The sequence below is a fragment of the Mastigoproctus giganteus genome, chromosome 1 (assembly GCF_048544385.1).
Source record: "Mastigoproctus giganteus isolate SK-2022 chromosome 1, ASM4854438v1, whole genome shotgun sequence".
Taxonomy (NCBI): Eukaryota; Metazoa; Arthropoda; class Arachnida; order Uropygi; family Thelyphonidae; genus Mastigoproctus; species Mastigoproctus giganteus.
In genome coordinates this window covers 155,256,339-155,269,845 of record NC_143575.1, presented here as the reverse complement: position 1 = coordinate 155,269,845, position 13,507 = coordinate 155,256,339, and the positions used below count along the sequence as shown (strand labels likewise).

General features: G+C 34.9%; 1 protein-coding gene across 6 annotated transcripts in view; it reads left to right on the top strand.

Annotated features, from left to right (window-relative positions):
- The window catches only part of LOC150091205 (voltage-dependent calcium channel subunit alpha-2/delta-3-like), a 1,918,419-nt gene that overhangs the window by 270,124 nt on the left and 1,634,788 nt on the right, over nucleotides 1–13,507 (top strand). For all 6 annotated transcript variants that reach the window (XM_090374703.1, XM_090374689.1, XM_090374699.1 and 3 more), the window contains exon 2: nucleotides 8,485–8,566. In XM_090374703.1, the coding sequence (XP_090230829.1) occupies nucleotides 8,485–8,566 (82 nt within the window). The remainder of the gene's footprint in view (nucleotides 1–8,484; nucleotides 8,567–13,507) is intronic.

The following is a 13,507-nucleotide window of genomic DNA, read 5'->3' as shown; positions in this document are numbered from 1 at the left end:
TTTGTTGAAGATATGCAATAAGAGGGGGGGGGATAAGATTGAAAACGTAGTCTGAAAATATAGGAAAGTATGGGCAGGTACTAAATGAGAGTAACCGCATTTCTTTTAGATGGGACATGGTAGCACAAGTGTGGAATATTTTCATTTCATCCAGTGTACTTTTTTTCTTCCCTTTTCCTCTCCTCGCCAAAAAGAAATACAATTGAAATCCAGCGAAGCACTTTCAAATATAAAGATTATAATCGAAAGTGACGACTTCTCTGTGAAAGTTTCAATGGTTTGGACTAGTTTATCTTCAATAGAAGTCTACCAATGTGGAAAAGAAATAATGTTCATGCTTAATTTATTATCAAATACATATGAAAACTTACTATTCAGGGTTTTATAGCCGAAAAGGAACAATTGTTAAAGGCGAAAATTGCTTTTTTTACCGTTAGGTACAAACATAACTTAAAGTACGTTTTCGAACGCCACACCCAGTAGATACGAACGAGTTCTACTTCCGCACACAATTTCTCTGTGGATGTAGGAATACTTTCTTTGAATAGTAGGAGCGTCGATTGAAAAATTCCCCTCTTAGTCCTTTCACTTTCCTCGGACCCATAACAAAATATTAAAGTGAATCTTTGTATGGAAAACCCATATGACTATTCATACTGTATGTATTACACTCAATAAAGCTTATGTGTAACAGGGGATGGTTAAAAGGCTGTGTTCGTAACTCTTGCGGAAATATTTGAACGTTTCAGTTATACAATCACTTTTAATTTAAGTTTCGTTGAATAATTCTTATTCGGTTTCATTATTTTCTTGCGCTTCTTCCTTAGATAAAATGGTCATTTGTGACACGCGACTCAGATCACATGTTTTATTTTATAAATGGACTATAAATCCTTCAAAGAGTAAATGAACTACTTGAACTGTACTCATTTTAACAGATATTAGTACGCTAATACGGATGAAGCGCAACTTAATAAAGGAAAGTAGTCTTCCTAAAAATCTGTGGCATTCGCTCATTTTCCCATTAAGCTTTTGCAGCAATGAAGAGAAGAGAGCGTTCACCCTAACTGAGACAATAAGCGTCAAGCATAAAGCTATCTTTCTTTTAGACTACAATTATTTGTGAAATCGTATTTATCAATAAATGAGTGGCCTGCAGGCGCCATTGTTTCGATACACTTAGAGGCAAAAACTTCGGAAGAGTCGCATTCAATTGACTTTCGTTGGCTTCAAGTTTGGTGAAATTATGGCATTCATGTGAGGATAGCCTCACTTTAGAATAGATTTATTTTAAAACAAAGTTATTTTCTGAAAATATTTGAGTCAAATGAAGACGTTCATAGAATTCCAGTGTTTGGACTTTGGTTCTTTTTTATATTTTAAAATTTCTATTTTGGTTTAATATACATAATGACGAAATATAAATATACAAACCTGCGAAGAACTCCACGTTTCTACAAAGAATTCGAAATCTACAGTTTTTTAGTTGTATCACGTATTTTTAATTTTTTTTTTCAAAACTAAAATTATTTAACCGTATAGTCAGGCAAGTTTCTAAAAAGAAAGGTATGTTATTCCCTACGAATGCTGAAAATCACTTTAATTACTTCTATATTATTTTTTTCCTCTCTCTCTTTACGTTCCTTTTTCGTGTCTGATTTTTTTTCGGCAAAAAGAATAGCGGTCATAAAGGCGTGGTTATCCTAAACATTCAGGTGCAACAATTCCAATTTAGAGAATGGAAGGTAGCCATAATAGCAGCCCCCTCTGTGAGTTTTGATTACTCTAATGGTGCCATTTTAGTTATACTCAATTTAAAAGAAATGTGTGTCGCGCATACGGAGCAATTAATTCCTAATTTTGCCACGATACAGATGCGCTAATTAGAGAATTGTTTCTGCGGGGGAGAATTGTGCGCGGCATTCAGAACGGATGCTGGTCTCCGAGGAAAGAAACAGAATGGGAAAACAGCGGAATCTGCACCACAGGAAAAATAGCGCTCGCATAAAGAATAAGTTACGCAGGAATCCTGACGTAGAAAAGAAAAGGGAAAAACACAGCACGGTGAAAACGCACAAAATACAGAGAGAATGTAGGAAGCTAAACTCGGAAACAAAGCAGAGGTGTACTGAAAATTTTAAGGCGATGGCCATTAAGAGAGAGAGAGAGAGAGAGAGAGAGAGAGAGAGAGAGAGAGAGAGAGAGAGAGATGGATGGAAAGTACAGCTGGCGTGTTGGGAAAAAATAGGATCAGTCGGGTTAGGGAAAAGGTGGAATTTATTCGACGAGGGCGTGTCCCTTACGAAACTCAAACCACTAATTCTGTGTGTTTCAATTTGGGCGTTAACAGTTTGTTAAACTGACTGCAGTTCACATTGCACCACCTTTGATCCGCGGATACACTGAAATGTTTCGAAACAGTTCCAGGTGCCGAGATGTGCTGGCAGGTGTTGCTTGTTGGCCAGCATGGCAGATTCATTGAACAGACCACGGATCCTCTGAACGAGAGTATTTCATAAAAAAAAAAGTTCACAACGTCTTTTCTTAAGGCATAGATAAAGACTTTTTTCTTCCTAATTCAAAGGCAGCTTAAATGACACTCTATGATTTATTTCCTCTTCCACTATCTTCAAGGAGGAGGCTGGCGGGGGGGGGATATTACATATTATCTTTAAAACGTGTAAATTGAATGACTTTTTAGGAAATAATTCAGCCTTACTCTTTTGTTTTTCAAGACCTTATATTTTTTGTCGTTGTTCATTATCTAGATAAAATGCCTCGCGGCATCCTCTCATTTGCAAATCAGTTTTTGCCAACGTGTTTCTCCCTGTAATAGCAATTAATGAAGTACCGAAAGTCTTAAAATATCGCCCACTGCCTTTTTAAAGAGTATCTGGGACATTGTAGTTAATAATTCTAATAAGTGTAAGATCACTCTTTTGCCGACTAATAGTTGCTTGCGGCGACGATCTCTTTCTTGTGACATGCTGTGTACCAGCGGCTATTTATTCATTCTAACACTCATTACACATCTCGCTGTAGTTAGTTGTTTTAGTTCCAGCTAAAGCCATGACATATCGTGTATTTTTTTTTCTTTGAACATCGAAAACAAATTTATCGTTTTCAATGTTCGCTTTTGCTTATTTTGCTTGATGGAAAATCCGAGTTAACAGAGGGGGAGGAAAAAACTAAAAAATGACAAGCCGTAACAGCTCTTTCCCATTCTTCTAAAATTATTCGTCTGGGTCTGGCTGGCTATGGACATTTCTATTTGCATTTTTAAAGAGGGCTGTTCGATATTTACTTTAAACCTCGTTTTTAGCGAATTTCGATGGTATCTGATTTTCTATAACATCTAGAATACGTGTCTCTCTGAAACTCGGCCTATAATATAACATAATCAAATGCGTACTTCAAAATGACGCATGCGTTCGAAAAACGAAGAAAGGTTAAAGCAGTTTTACATCGCAGTCTTGCATTATTTTGGTGGGGAAATGTGTGTTTCTATGCACTTTTCGTAAAGACGAAATTTTATAATACTAACTAATGTAAGTGACAGTAATAACGTTAATCAGTGATGGGTATGTATCTTCACTTTACAAGAAATCACTAATTCGGCAATCGAAGTTCAGAAACAAAAGCGAAATTGGACAATGAAATCGAGCAACAATTTAATGGCAAAGAAAATTCGATTCTTATTTTTGCGCATTTTTACGTAAACTAAAAGTTAAGGGTAGCACTCGCGTGAGGCCTTCTGCTGCAAGCTCACGCACATCCATAGGAGGTGTTGCACGTGAATTGCACCGCTTCCAGCCATTTTCAAAGACACGGACTTCGCTTTCATTTCTACTTCGCGCATTTAATATAAAGTTTTCTTTTTTAGAAAAACTTTTTCTCTTTTGTCTTCCACCACGAGCGCCTCTGTTTTTATTGAGAATGTTGCCGGGGGCTGCATTCGATGGCACAAGGAGACGTTCTTGTCTTGTTCGGAATGGATCGCGTTTCCTCGACAAAATTACTTATTTCTTTTTCTATCGGGAAAATGGATTCCTCCTTTTAAAGTGTATTTACCTTCATCTTTAAGAAAGCTATACAATAATACTTAAGGCGTGTTTGAGAAGCTTGGGTCTACCAAAATAAAGAATGAGAAAACTGCTTAAAACGTTCACGTTGCTTATAAAGATCTAATTGTGTTATCTCTCTCCCTCATGTAAATATATCTTGGTTTGAAAACAAGTTTCTTTTCCACTACTTTCTTAGCTCAAAGTAATTTTCATGTCACGCACAATTTAAGTCAATAGCAGCTGCCTGGTGCACTCAGTTGCCACAGTAAGAATCGCTGGTGACTACTCTGAAAAATCTCAAACAGCGTTATGCATATTTAATGTACTGACAACTTTGCTTCACGTGTGACAGTGCGTTTTGAATGTGGCTTCTTTTCTTGCTCGCAAGGTCTGGAAGGAGAATGAATTAAGAAATGAACTCACGTTTGAGATTGTTTCTCTTTTAAAAAAAAAAAAAGATTTTTAGTCAGAGGGCGCATATAATGGACAATATAGGATTCTTTAAAATCGCTGTGCTTTTAAAATTATTGGGAAGAAGAAGGTCATCTGAGACAGGCGTAAGGTATTTACTTCGACTCATTTTTCCCTTAAGTTCATATAGCTTAAACGAAAGCTGATTTATGAACCAAATCCCAAACTCGAGATAGCAGTACTTGAGTGTTAACCTCTAACAAGAAACTGAAATGTTCTATTAGAAAAAGTCTTTCACAAGGCAGTATGCTCACAAGATTTTTACAGCGCAAGATTTGCCAAGAGATTGAACATTTAAGACGAAAGATACCAAATTTTCGTTCTGTAACACAAATAAAAAGGTTAGACCACTGAAAATGAACGATTGTTTTTAGCTTAAACTGTCTTTTTTTTACGAGGAATTGGTCTCATCAAAATGTCTGATTAATTGGTTTACAGTTTAAGTCGAATTATACTCAGTGAAAAAGACACCCGTCTGGTTTAATTTTCTGGATTCGTCGCAAAAACATTTCAGTGAGAGAGAGGGGGGAAAACTTTGTTATACCAAACGCAGCGTATGTTTTTTCTCTATTTGTGCCACAGAAATGGGAAATAGGTAAATGTACTAAAGGCCTCTTAAAAATACAGTAGCATGGGTAACTAAAGGAAATTAAATTGGCAAAAGTAATTTATTCTAAAGCAAGGTCCCTAATGCCATATGTACAAGTTTTTGCGCATTGCGTAAATATTCACATTTAGTTTTAAGTATTAAATCCTGTTCGAAACAAAGTACCAGAAAAAGTAAATATACAAGGTGCAAAATAGTAATGAAATGGAAGTTAAGGTATCGGCAGATTAGCTTGGTCATTCGTGCGAGATAAACTTCCTTTTTCTCAATCCTGGAATCAGTGAAATTCTTTTCCGAAATCCCCCCCTCCTTGTGTCGTCGTAAATTTGCGTAACTTCAATATCTGTTTCTCGTAAGACTTCCATTGAAGCAAGGAATGCGTGTTGTCTATTGATAAAGTAATTATAGAGAAGAACAAGTATACACTAAAATTATTATGAAAAAATTTCGTTCGGCATCTTACTGAAACCATAAAAGTTGAATCTTTTGTTTTTATCAGCATTTAATGGTTTTCCTCTATAGTAGAGGCAAAAAATCATCTTTAACATCTGTTTCCAGCGAAACCAACTTCCAGTAGCCATTTCAGAGAGAGAGAGAGAGACTTGTGCAGCAAATGGTGTTTTGGGGCAAATTTTTCAACGATGCTATCATGGTTGTGCTTTCAGAGACCAACGTCAGCAGGTTTGGAGAGTTGAATAAATTGAATATTGATCTCCCACTCTTGGGCAAATAGATGTATCCGATCGGAGATGCTGTCCGACAAAAAGCCTTGGGGGTAAGTGGAGAAAATGGGGGAGAAAAGTTAGTAAGTAAGTAGAACGCATGGAGAAATGCGCAGCAATACTCCTTCTTATGAATGGTTCATTTTTAGTTTGGAGATTATGATTCTGAATGGAATTAAAGATTGAATACAAAAACTTGGCTTGCAACAAACAGATGCTAAAATTCATTCTCGAAACAACGCACAAAGAATAATGGAATGAAAGACATCTAATGCAAATATTCAGGTTTCTGCAGATTGAATTAGACCACGCGGTACTTTCCATGTTCTTGCTAAGCGACATTAAAATGGAGCAACCATTACCTTTTGGAGACAGTGGTAACTGTGGCTACAGTAATAGTATTTACGATCATTTATCTTCTTTTCTACGCCACTACCATTAGCTAACTTGGTTTAACTTAATAAATATTTGTTGTGCACGAACAGATTTGTTCGGATTACCAATATTTGTATCACACTGGAGAGCTCCTGCATGTTTGACATAGGAAAGGCACTGTCCAGTGTGATATTAGCAATCCTAAAAACACTGTAGTATAATAAAAACAAAATGAAACCATGGTTTGGAAAATATCATTTTAATTTGATATATTTGAATCGATGCTTTCAAATCAGATAATATCACTAGCTAAAATGGAACTCAATTTCCGACGAAACTAAAATGTAACCACAAATCTCCAATTTATTTAAATATTCAACCAGAGTATTTTGAATAAAACATGAACCAGGTGTTTCTAACCGAAATAATTATCAAAACTGGCTTCCCCTCAACTCTAACGAATACCATGTAATATTCATTTGATTTTTTTGGGAATTGGGAATCATTATCATGATTTTCACATTCCTCCAAAAAAATTCTTCGATGCTCCAATGTAATGATTATCATTACAATATAGCTGGCTTTTATTAAAGCTTATATAACGACGGTGAAAGATACGAAAATTAAGACTCATTAAGAACTCATAATGCGTGTCGCTTACATCCTCGGGGTTCAATTCGTAGTACACAGAGATATTTAACAGTGCTCATGCATGCACTAGCATTGTCTAGATTCTTGATAACACTAGTGCCATCTAGCTTTGTCAATTGCTTAAGAGAAAGTTATCCTCTTTGCGCAAATTAAAATTGACAAAAACAATATACAAGCCTAAATAAACGAAAAGGACAGTTCAAATTCATTTTTAAAATGAAACTAAAGTGAGAAATAAAAAATTGCAGAAAGGCTTTTCATTACTAGTAATACCACTCATTAGGACCCGCAAATATAACTGAAAAAGGAAGACTTGACAAGAAATTAAATAACCGTATTTCATTAATATTCTCTCCTCCCATCCATTGTTTTGCTGATCATAATTATTGGGTTCATTTGTAAGAAGAAATTTGTCTATTGTTACATAATATAAACATGAGAATTGCTAATCTCCACCATGGTCCAAAATTGGTTCTTCTATATGTTCTATAAGCTTCCACACGGCAAAAGAATAGTATACTGCTTTTAGTCGTGTTTCTTAGGTGACTTTCCAAAGTCTGACGGTCTCTTAATTTTTCAGAAATCTTATTTTGGCAAACCGGGAAATTTTTCCTTATTTCTGAACCTCTTCTTTGAGAAATTCTCTTCCTTTATAGAGAAATTCAAAATGTGATGGGTTTCATGAAAGCCCATAAAAATTACGACAGGATGGAGAGAGACTATTCCTTCTTATTTTAATTCAGGGTTAAAAGAGATCTCTCCATTTTGAAGATTGACGGGTTATGGCCATAGTTGAAGATGCGCCAGTAAAATATTAACAGCATCACATCTGCTGTGTAAAGATTTAATGCTTAGTTTTTTTTAATTTTTTTAAATAACTCCTTGTCAGCTACACCGTGTGCATCAGTCAGCGAAGCAAAAATATCTTGGATGAGCACGATGTGAATGGTTGGAACCTTTAATTCCCAAAGATCTTTGATTTGAACCGATGCTAACTACATTCATTTCTGGCCATTTTTACAGAGTTTTGCATATCATCAAAGAGAATCATGGCGGAGTCGAATTAACGTTTAGGCGCCGTTCTACATAATACACAACTCATGGCCAACCCATATTAGCAATGTGGTTTAAAATCCTCATCAATTGAGGCTGTACTTATTTGATCTTAGTCGGAGGGAGTAGGATTTTTACCCTTGAACACACGGATTTCAATAGCTCCTAAAATAATAATAATTATCATTATTATGATGCCGATGCAGTTTCAGCAAGATATAACGCAGAAGAACCACCAATATAAAACGGTAAAACATCAAATTAAAGGTTTAATAATTACATTATATATAATTATTGATCATCTGCTTTATTCTACATTACATTATGAAGATAAAGTAGATGTTTCAAAGAGCGCAGCATTTTTATTGATAACTGTGAAATAAGCACTGATAAACTTTATCAGTGCTTATACGGTTCTTGAATATGGAAATATCATCAAGAAGAGTAGTAATTTTTTTCTGTTTTTTTTTTTTATAACAAGAACACCCACCGCCACAGGAGTTCACATTTATTAATGAAATGTTCGTTTGTTTATTTATAGGGTGAAGAACTGGGCCCTGAAATTTGGCAATGATATCTCAAAGAGCAGTTCCAGCGCTACCTGCTTGCAAAAAATCACAGAGGTAAGATATTTGTTTTTGTATTAGTAAGCAATCCAGAAATCGATATTGGTGTGTGAAATCCTCGAGACGACGAACGGTAACTTGAATATCTGAGCACTGATGTAGGCAGTAAATGACAAATCTTTAGCTGAATTTGGAGTTACTGTTGTTCGATGTCAGTAATTCCATTGTCAAAAGTTTATCGATGATATTATCCCAGAAAACCATGTCGTGGTCGTTGTACTTATGTGAAAAACTCGCACGCTTATTTCAATTTATGTGGAACTTCACTCCTACGCCACGGGCAACTTGTGTATTCGTGTGTTGCTTCTCTTCCCACTGGATAGAGAAATCAAATTCTATCGAAACCCGATCTTTTTAGGTTTTGTTATCGTTAGTAGTGAAATCAAAAATGCTTTCAGCTGTTTTCAAATTAAGTGATTAACTCCTGTTAAACATGAATCTTCCATTCACATATTATTCATTCAAAAACTTCTGCTTGTGTGAATTCGTCGGGATCCAAAATCACTTAACTAATCAGAAAATATCGTGTGCTTTTAAAGTCTTCTTAATCTAATCTATTTACGCCAAAAGAAGCGTAAATAGATTGGATTCTCTCGGCCGATTCTCTTGAACCTCTTCTACGTCCATAATGAATTCTGTGAGCAATTTTAAATATATTTCTTATGTAAGTCGAAGTGTAAACCTATACAAATAATGGCAACTCGTTCAAACTAGTATTAGACACAATGAAATAATTTAAAAGTAAGTAATAAATGTACAATGTTACTCTTGTTTATTAGTGTAGAAGGTTTTACTCCCGTGATTATACGAATTAACAAATGATGCGTATTTTAGATTTGTATTCAGATTTGCTTCAGATTTGTGTTTTCCTTACATGTCTATAAAATGTTTAATAACATCATACAAGCTCTTGTTATATTACCAATCTATGGTCATCTTAGGTAAGTCCTAATGTTTTTTTTTTAATATTAGATACTTATTGTGCAGATCTTCTGATTGATCTTTCATCATTTCTGAGTACATTTAAATCGAAATTCCGTAACTTGAACGATTATAAGTCACAATTTTTAATTGCTGATATAATTTTAAAATTTTCATTGAAGTTGTGTTTAATTTTTTTACATTAATTCTTTTTGCCTTACCAATCCATTAGAGAATGCGTTCCGATATCCGTCGTTCTCCTGGTAGGCAAATGAAATCGCATTGGGTCAGGTCATGTGGAACAACAGATGTTAAAAGAAGAGCAGCAGCGACTCTATGGAGTCATTAAAAGTGTACCATGAGAAAAGTGACATCGTGAAATTTACCAGAGGTATGGCACAGGCGGTAGTGAAGTTCACCTATGTTTATACTCAGACATTCTAGGATTCGCAATCAGTGTGAAAATGGAACTGAAATTGCATAACTTGAATTGTTGGAAACGGCAGAAATTGATCTGTGTAGCACTTGGAAAAGCAATATGGTCAGACGAATCACAGTTCATATTGTTCAACGCTCACTGTCGTGTGACGAAGTCGAGAAAGCTGCAAGAAGCGATGTTCATAATGTATCCTGTTGTCTGAAAGCTTGCTACTACATGCTGCTACCACCACCTTCCCGGTGGTGGTGGTGGTAGCAGCATGCTTTTTTTTGTGGTGCAGTATAAGTTCCCTGTTAAATCTGGAAGGCTCTGTCACCTGGAGGGTGTACCTGAAAATTCTTTGGGAAACGGGATGCATCCTATAATATGCCAAAATTGTACCCGGAACTGTTCCATTCTCGAGAATCTGCCACTCGAACTCTGACAGATTCTCAAAGCGAAATGCACAACCTGCCACTGTTCGCATGGTGGCATGATATCAATTTTTCAAGAATCTGTGGGAGTATTTGGAACGATGCATTCGTGATAGCCGTTAACAACCAATCTAGAGGTCATTCTCGAACATAAACGAAATGGCATCATGTATCTGCACACCAAATTAAGCCCATTCTACTTAGGATTTCCGCTCTCATCATCGTTAAAGTTAGGCCTATGTATGTGTTAGCCACGACCGTAGACGATTGGCCGGTTGAAAGTACAGAGCAATCCAAGCCTCATGTTCGACTTCACGTGATACTACAGACTAATATTGAAGTACTTTATCTTGAAACTATTCTGACTTTGTGATTGTCACCGCGTATAAACGGAAAAACATAAAAATTATGCATTCTCAAATATTTTGGTAAAGCAGTGTATTTGGCTTACAATCATAAATGAGATTCCTTGTTTTTATGTGGCTTTTAAATAACATTTAAAAATGCACAACGCGGTTTCCAATAAGAAACAATAATATAAATGAAAACAAAGTGAAGAGCTAAGTACTGAAGTATGTGATGAAACAGCATAAAAAAAAAAAAAAAGCAGATTTTATTGTTTCGTTTTATAACAAAGTTCGTTGTATTTTCTGAGTCATGATGATGGAATTTGTTCCAAAATAATTAAAATTGTAGTATCTTTGTGTGCATACTCAGAATATGACTTTTGACAAATGCATTTGACTTGTTCTGACGACAAAGGTGAGTAAAGAAGAAAGAAGTAGAGGCAATCCCAAGTGTGAATCTTTGAATTACGAGGTATCGATTTGAGGTATGAAATTATTTGTACAGTTTTAAAAATATATTCCAAAGAAACCACACGCCAGAAACACAACCGTAAAAAAACCTAAAAAAAAAGTAACTCAAAATGTTCCTTTGCCAAATTATTTTATGGTAAAGGAAAATATAAACTAATTGAGACTTAAGGTTTAAACTATAAAATCAATTACTTAATTTTACAATTCTATTTGCAAAACAAGAAGTAGTATCAAGAGGAATACATTGTGATTTCTTAAAAGCCTATTTAAATATAAGATTTTTGGCTGAACAAAAAAAAGATCCTAAAGTAGGCACAGCTTATATTTTCATATATTTATTGGAGAATGAATTTTAGGTTTAATTATCAGAATTTCTTGTCACTCAGTTAAAAATATTTCAAAGAATAAATAGTCGGTTCTCGCAAAGCTGGGTATTGGTAGAATATATTCTAAAGATTTGTACTGTACTTGTTGTTTGTTGACTCTTGAATGAAATGCTAACTGAAAAATGGATTTCCTCTAGACGTTCGAAATCGTGACTACATTCTTTCTTCGTACTTTTGAGATCGCATAATCTTACTCCTGTTGCAGTTTTATTTATGAGGTTAGGTCTGAAAATGAGTTCTCCCACCTCTTTAAAGAAAAGATGACATCAAAATCGCATCCGGGATGTTGTAATGCCCACTAAAGCCTAAAATGTGAAGACTTCGGGCATCGACTGAATGTATACAGGATTATCTCTTGCAAATCATACCAAGCACCCGTTGATATCGCATTGCTATTATTATTATAATACTAGCTTGTTTGGTTAGTTTGAGAATGTAGCTCAAACATTAAACAATTACACCAAAACACAGCAATTTTTAAAATTTACCAAAACACAAATTTACACAAAAATATTATGATTTAATTCGTTAAATCAAGACACGTATTTAAAACATAAATAAATAATCGTTTATGAGGTATAGATTCACAGTTTCATTTCACATACGATTTTATGCCGCGGGCGCTGAAGTGGAGGGTGATTTATTTATTACTGAAAAAAATATTTGCTAAATTTGTAGCCCCGTAACCCGATAATTATATGATTGTTACATAATACAATTTTTTGATTGTACGGTTTATAATGACATACTTGCTTATAAAATATAATCAAGTATATCACAGTAAACTGAATAATATATCCCTACAACAATAAATTAGCGGAGCGAAATGGTAAACAGATGTTTACCATTTCTGTTGAAAAAGAAATGCGTAAAATAAGCACAACGTTAAAATTTTACTTGTAGCGAAGAAAACAAGAACTTTAAATGAAAATAAGAGAATTCGGCTTAACCCATTAAATACAGTTGTATTTCTGTAATAATCTTAGTATTGGAAACGTGAGGAAGGGAGAAAGTTGGTAAGAAATTCGTGTTTGGGTTCGATATCTTTTGCCCCATAATGTGGAAAAGTAAAATGCGTTTTCAAGGCACCTTCTTTGAAATATAACTATCACAAATGAAATTCCTTTTACGAATGCATAATTCTTCCTCGAATTAATCTTTTTTTTAAAATTATTATGTTGATTTTTTGGTCTCAGTTATCACGTTTGTTGTATGAACCAAAACTTTTCTAAATCTCTCCATTAATGGAGTCTCCAGATTCCTCCCGGACACCTGTTTCTCCTTGGGACTCTCACGCTACGTGACACGCCATCCCTTGTGGTCAACTCCCCTCCTCCTCCTCGTCAACCGTTAGTGACAGATCTCTGCGGTCGACTTCCCTGGAGAAGTTAGGAAAAATTTATTTGTTCGTATCACAAAAGTCATCCGGCCAAGCTTTCTTCCGTGTGTCTTCGGGCAGTGATTGAAATAGTCACCCCTCTCCCCCTCCGCTGCTCTTTCCTTTGCCTCCGTTCTCTAACAAATCACGAATGCTGTTTATTTATTTTCAATAACACCTGACACGGAACATTTCATTTGAATAAATACATGGACTATTTAACCATCATTATGTAGACTCATCTCTTTGTTGTCGAAGGAAATTTGAATTATAATAAAAAGATTTTGTTATAAAAAGAGCATATTTTAAAAGCAAAGATAATCAACAAATTTTCTGGTTTTTTTTTTACAATATGTATAATAAAAGCAAAATGTTACACAGAATGTCTGAAATTTGGCATTAATTCACGTTATTGTTGAAAGTAAACTAAATCACATTTCCTTTTGATGTAATTCCTTATTTGTTCTTTGTAACTGATTTTCAGTTTTCAAAGAAGTTAAGAGGTTTTTCGAAAGGGACAAAATGTGGTAAAGAATCACTTCATTATTCAGATTTTAGTATTTACTTCGGTAAAAATCTTTAA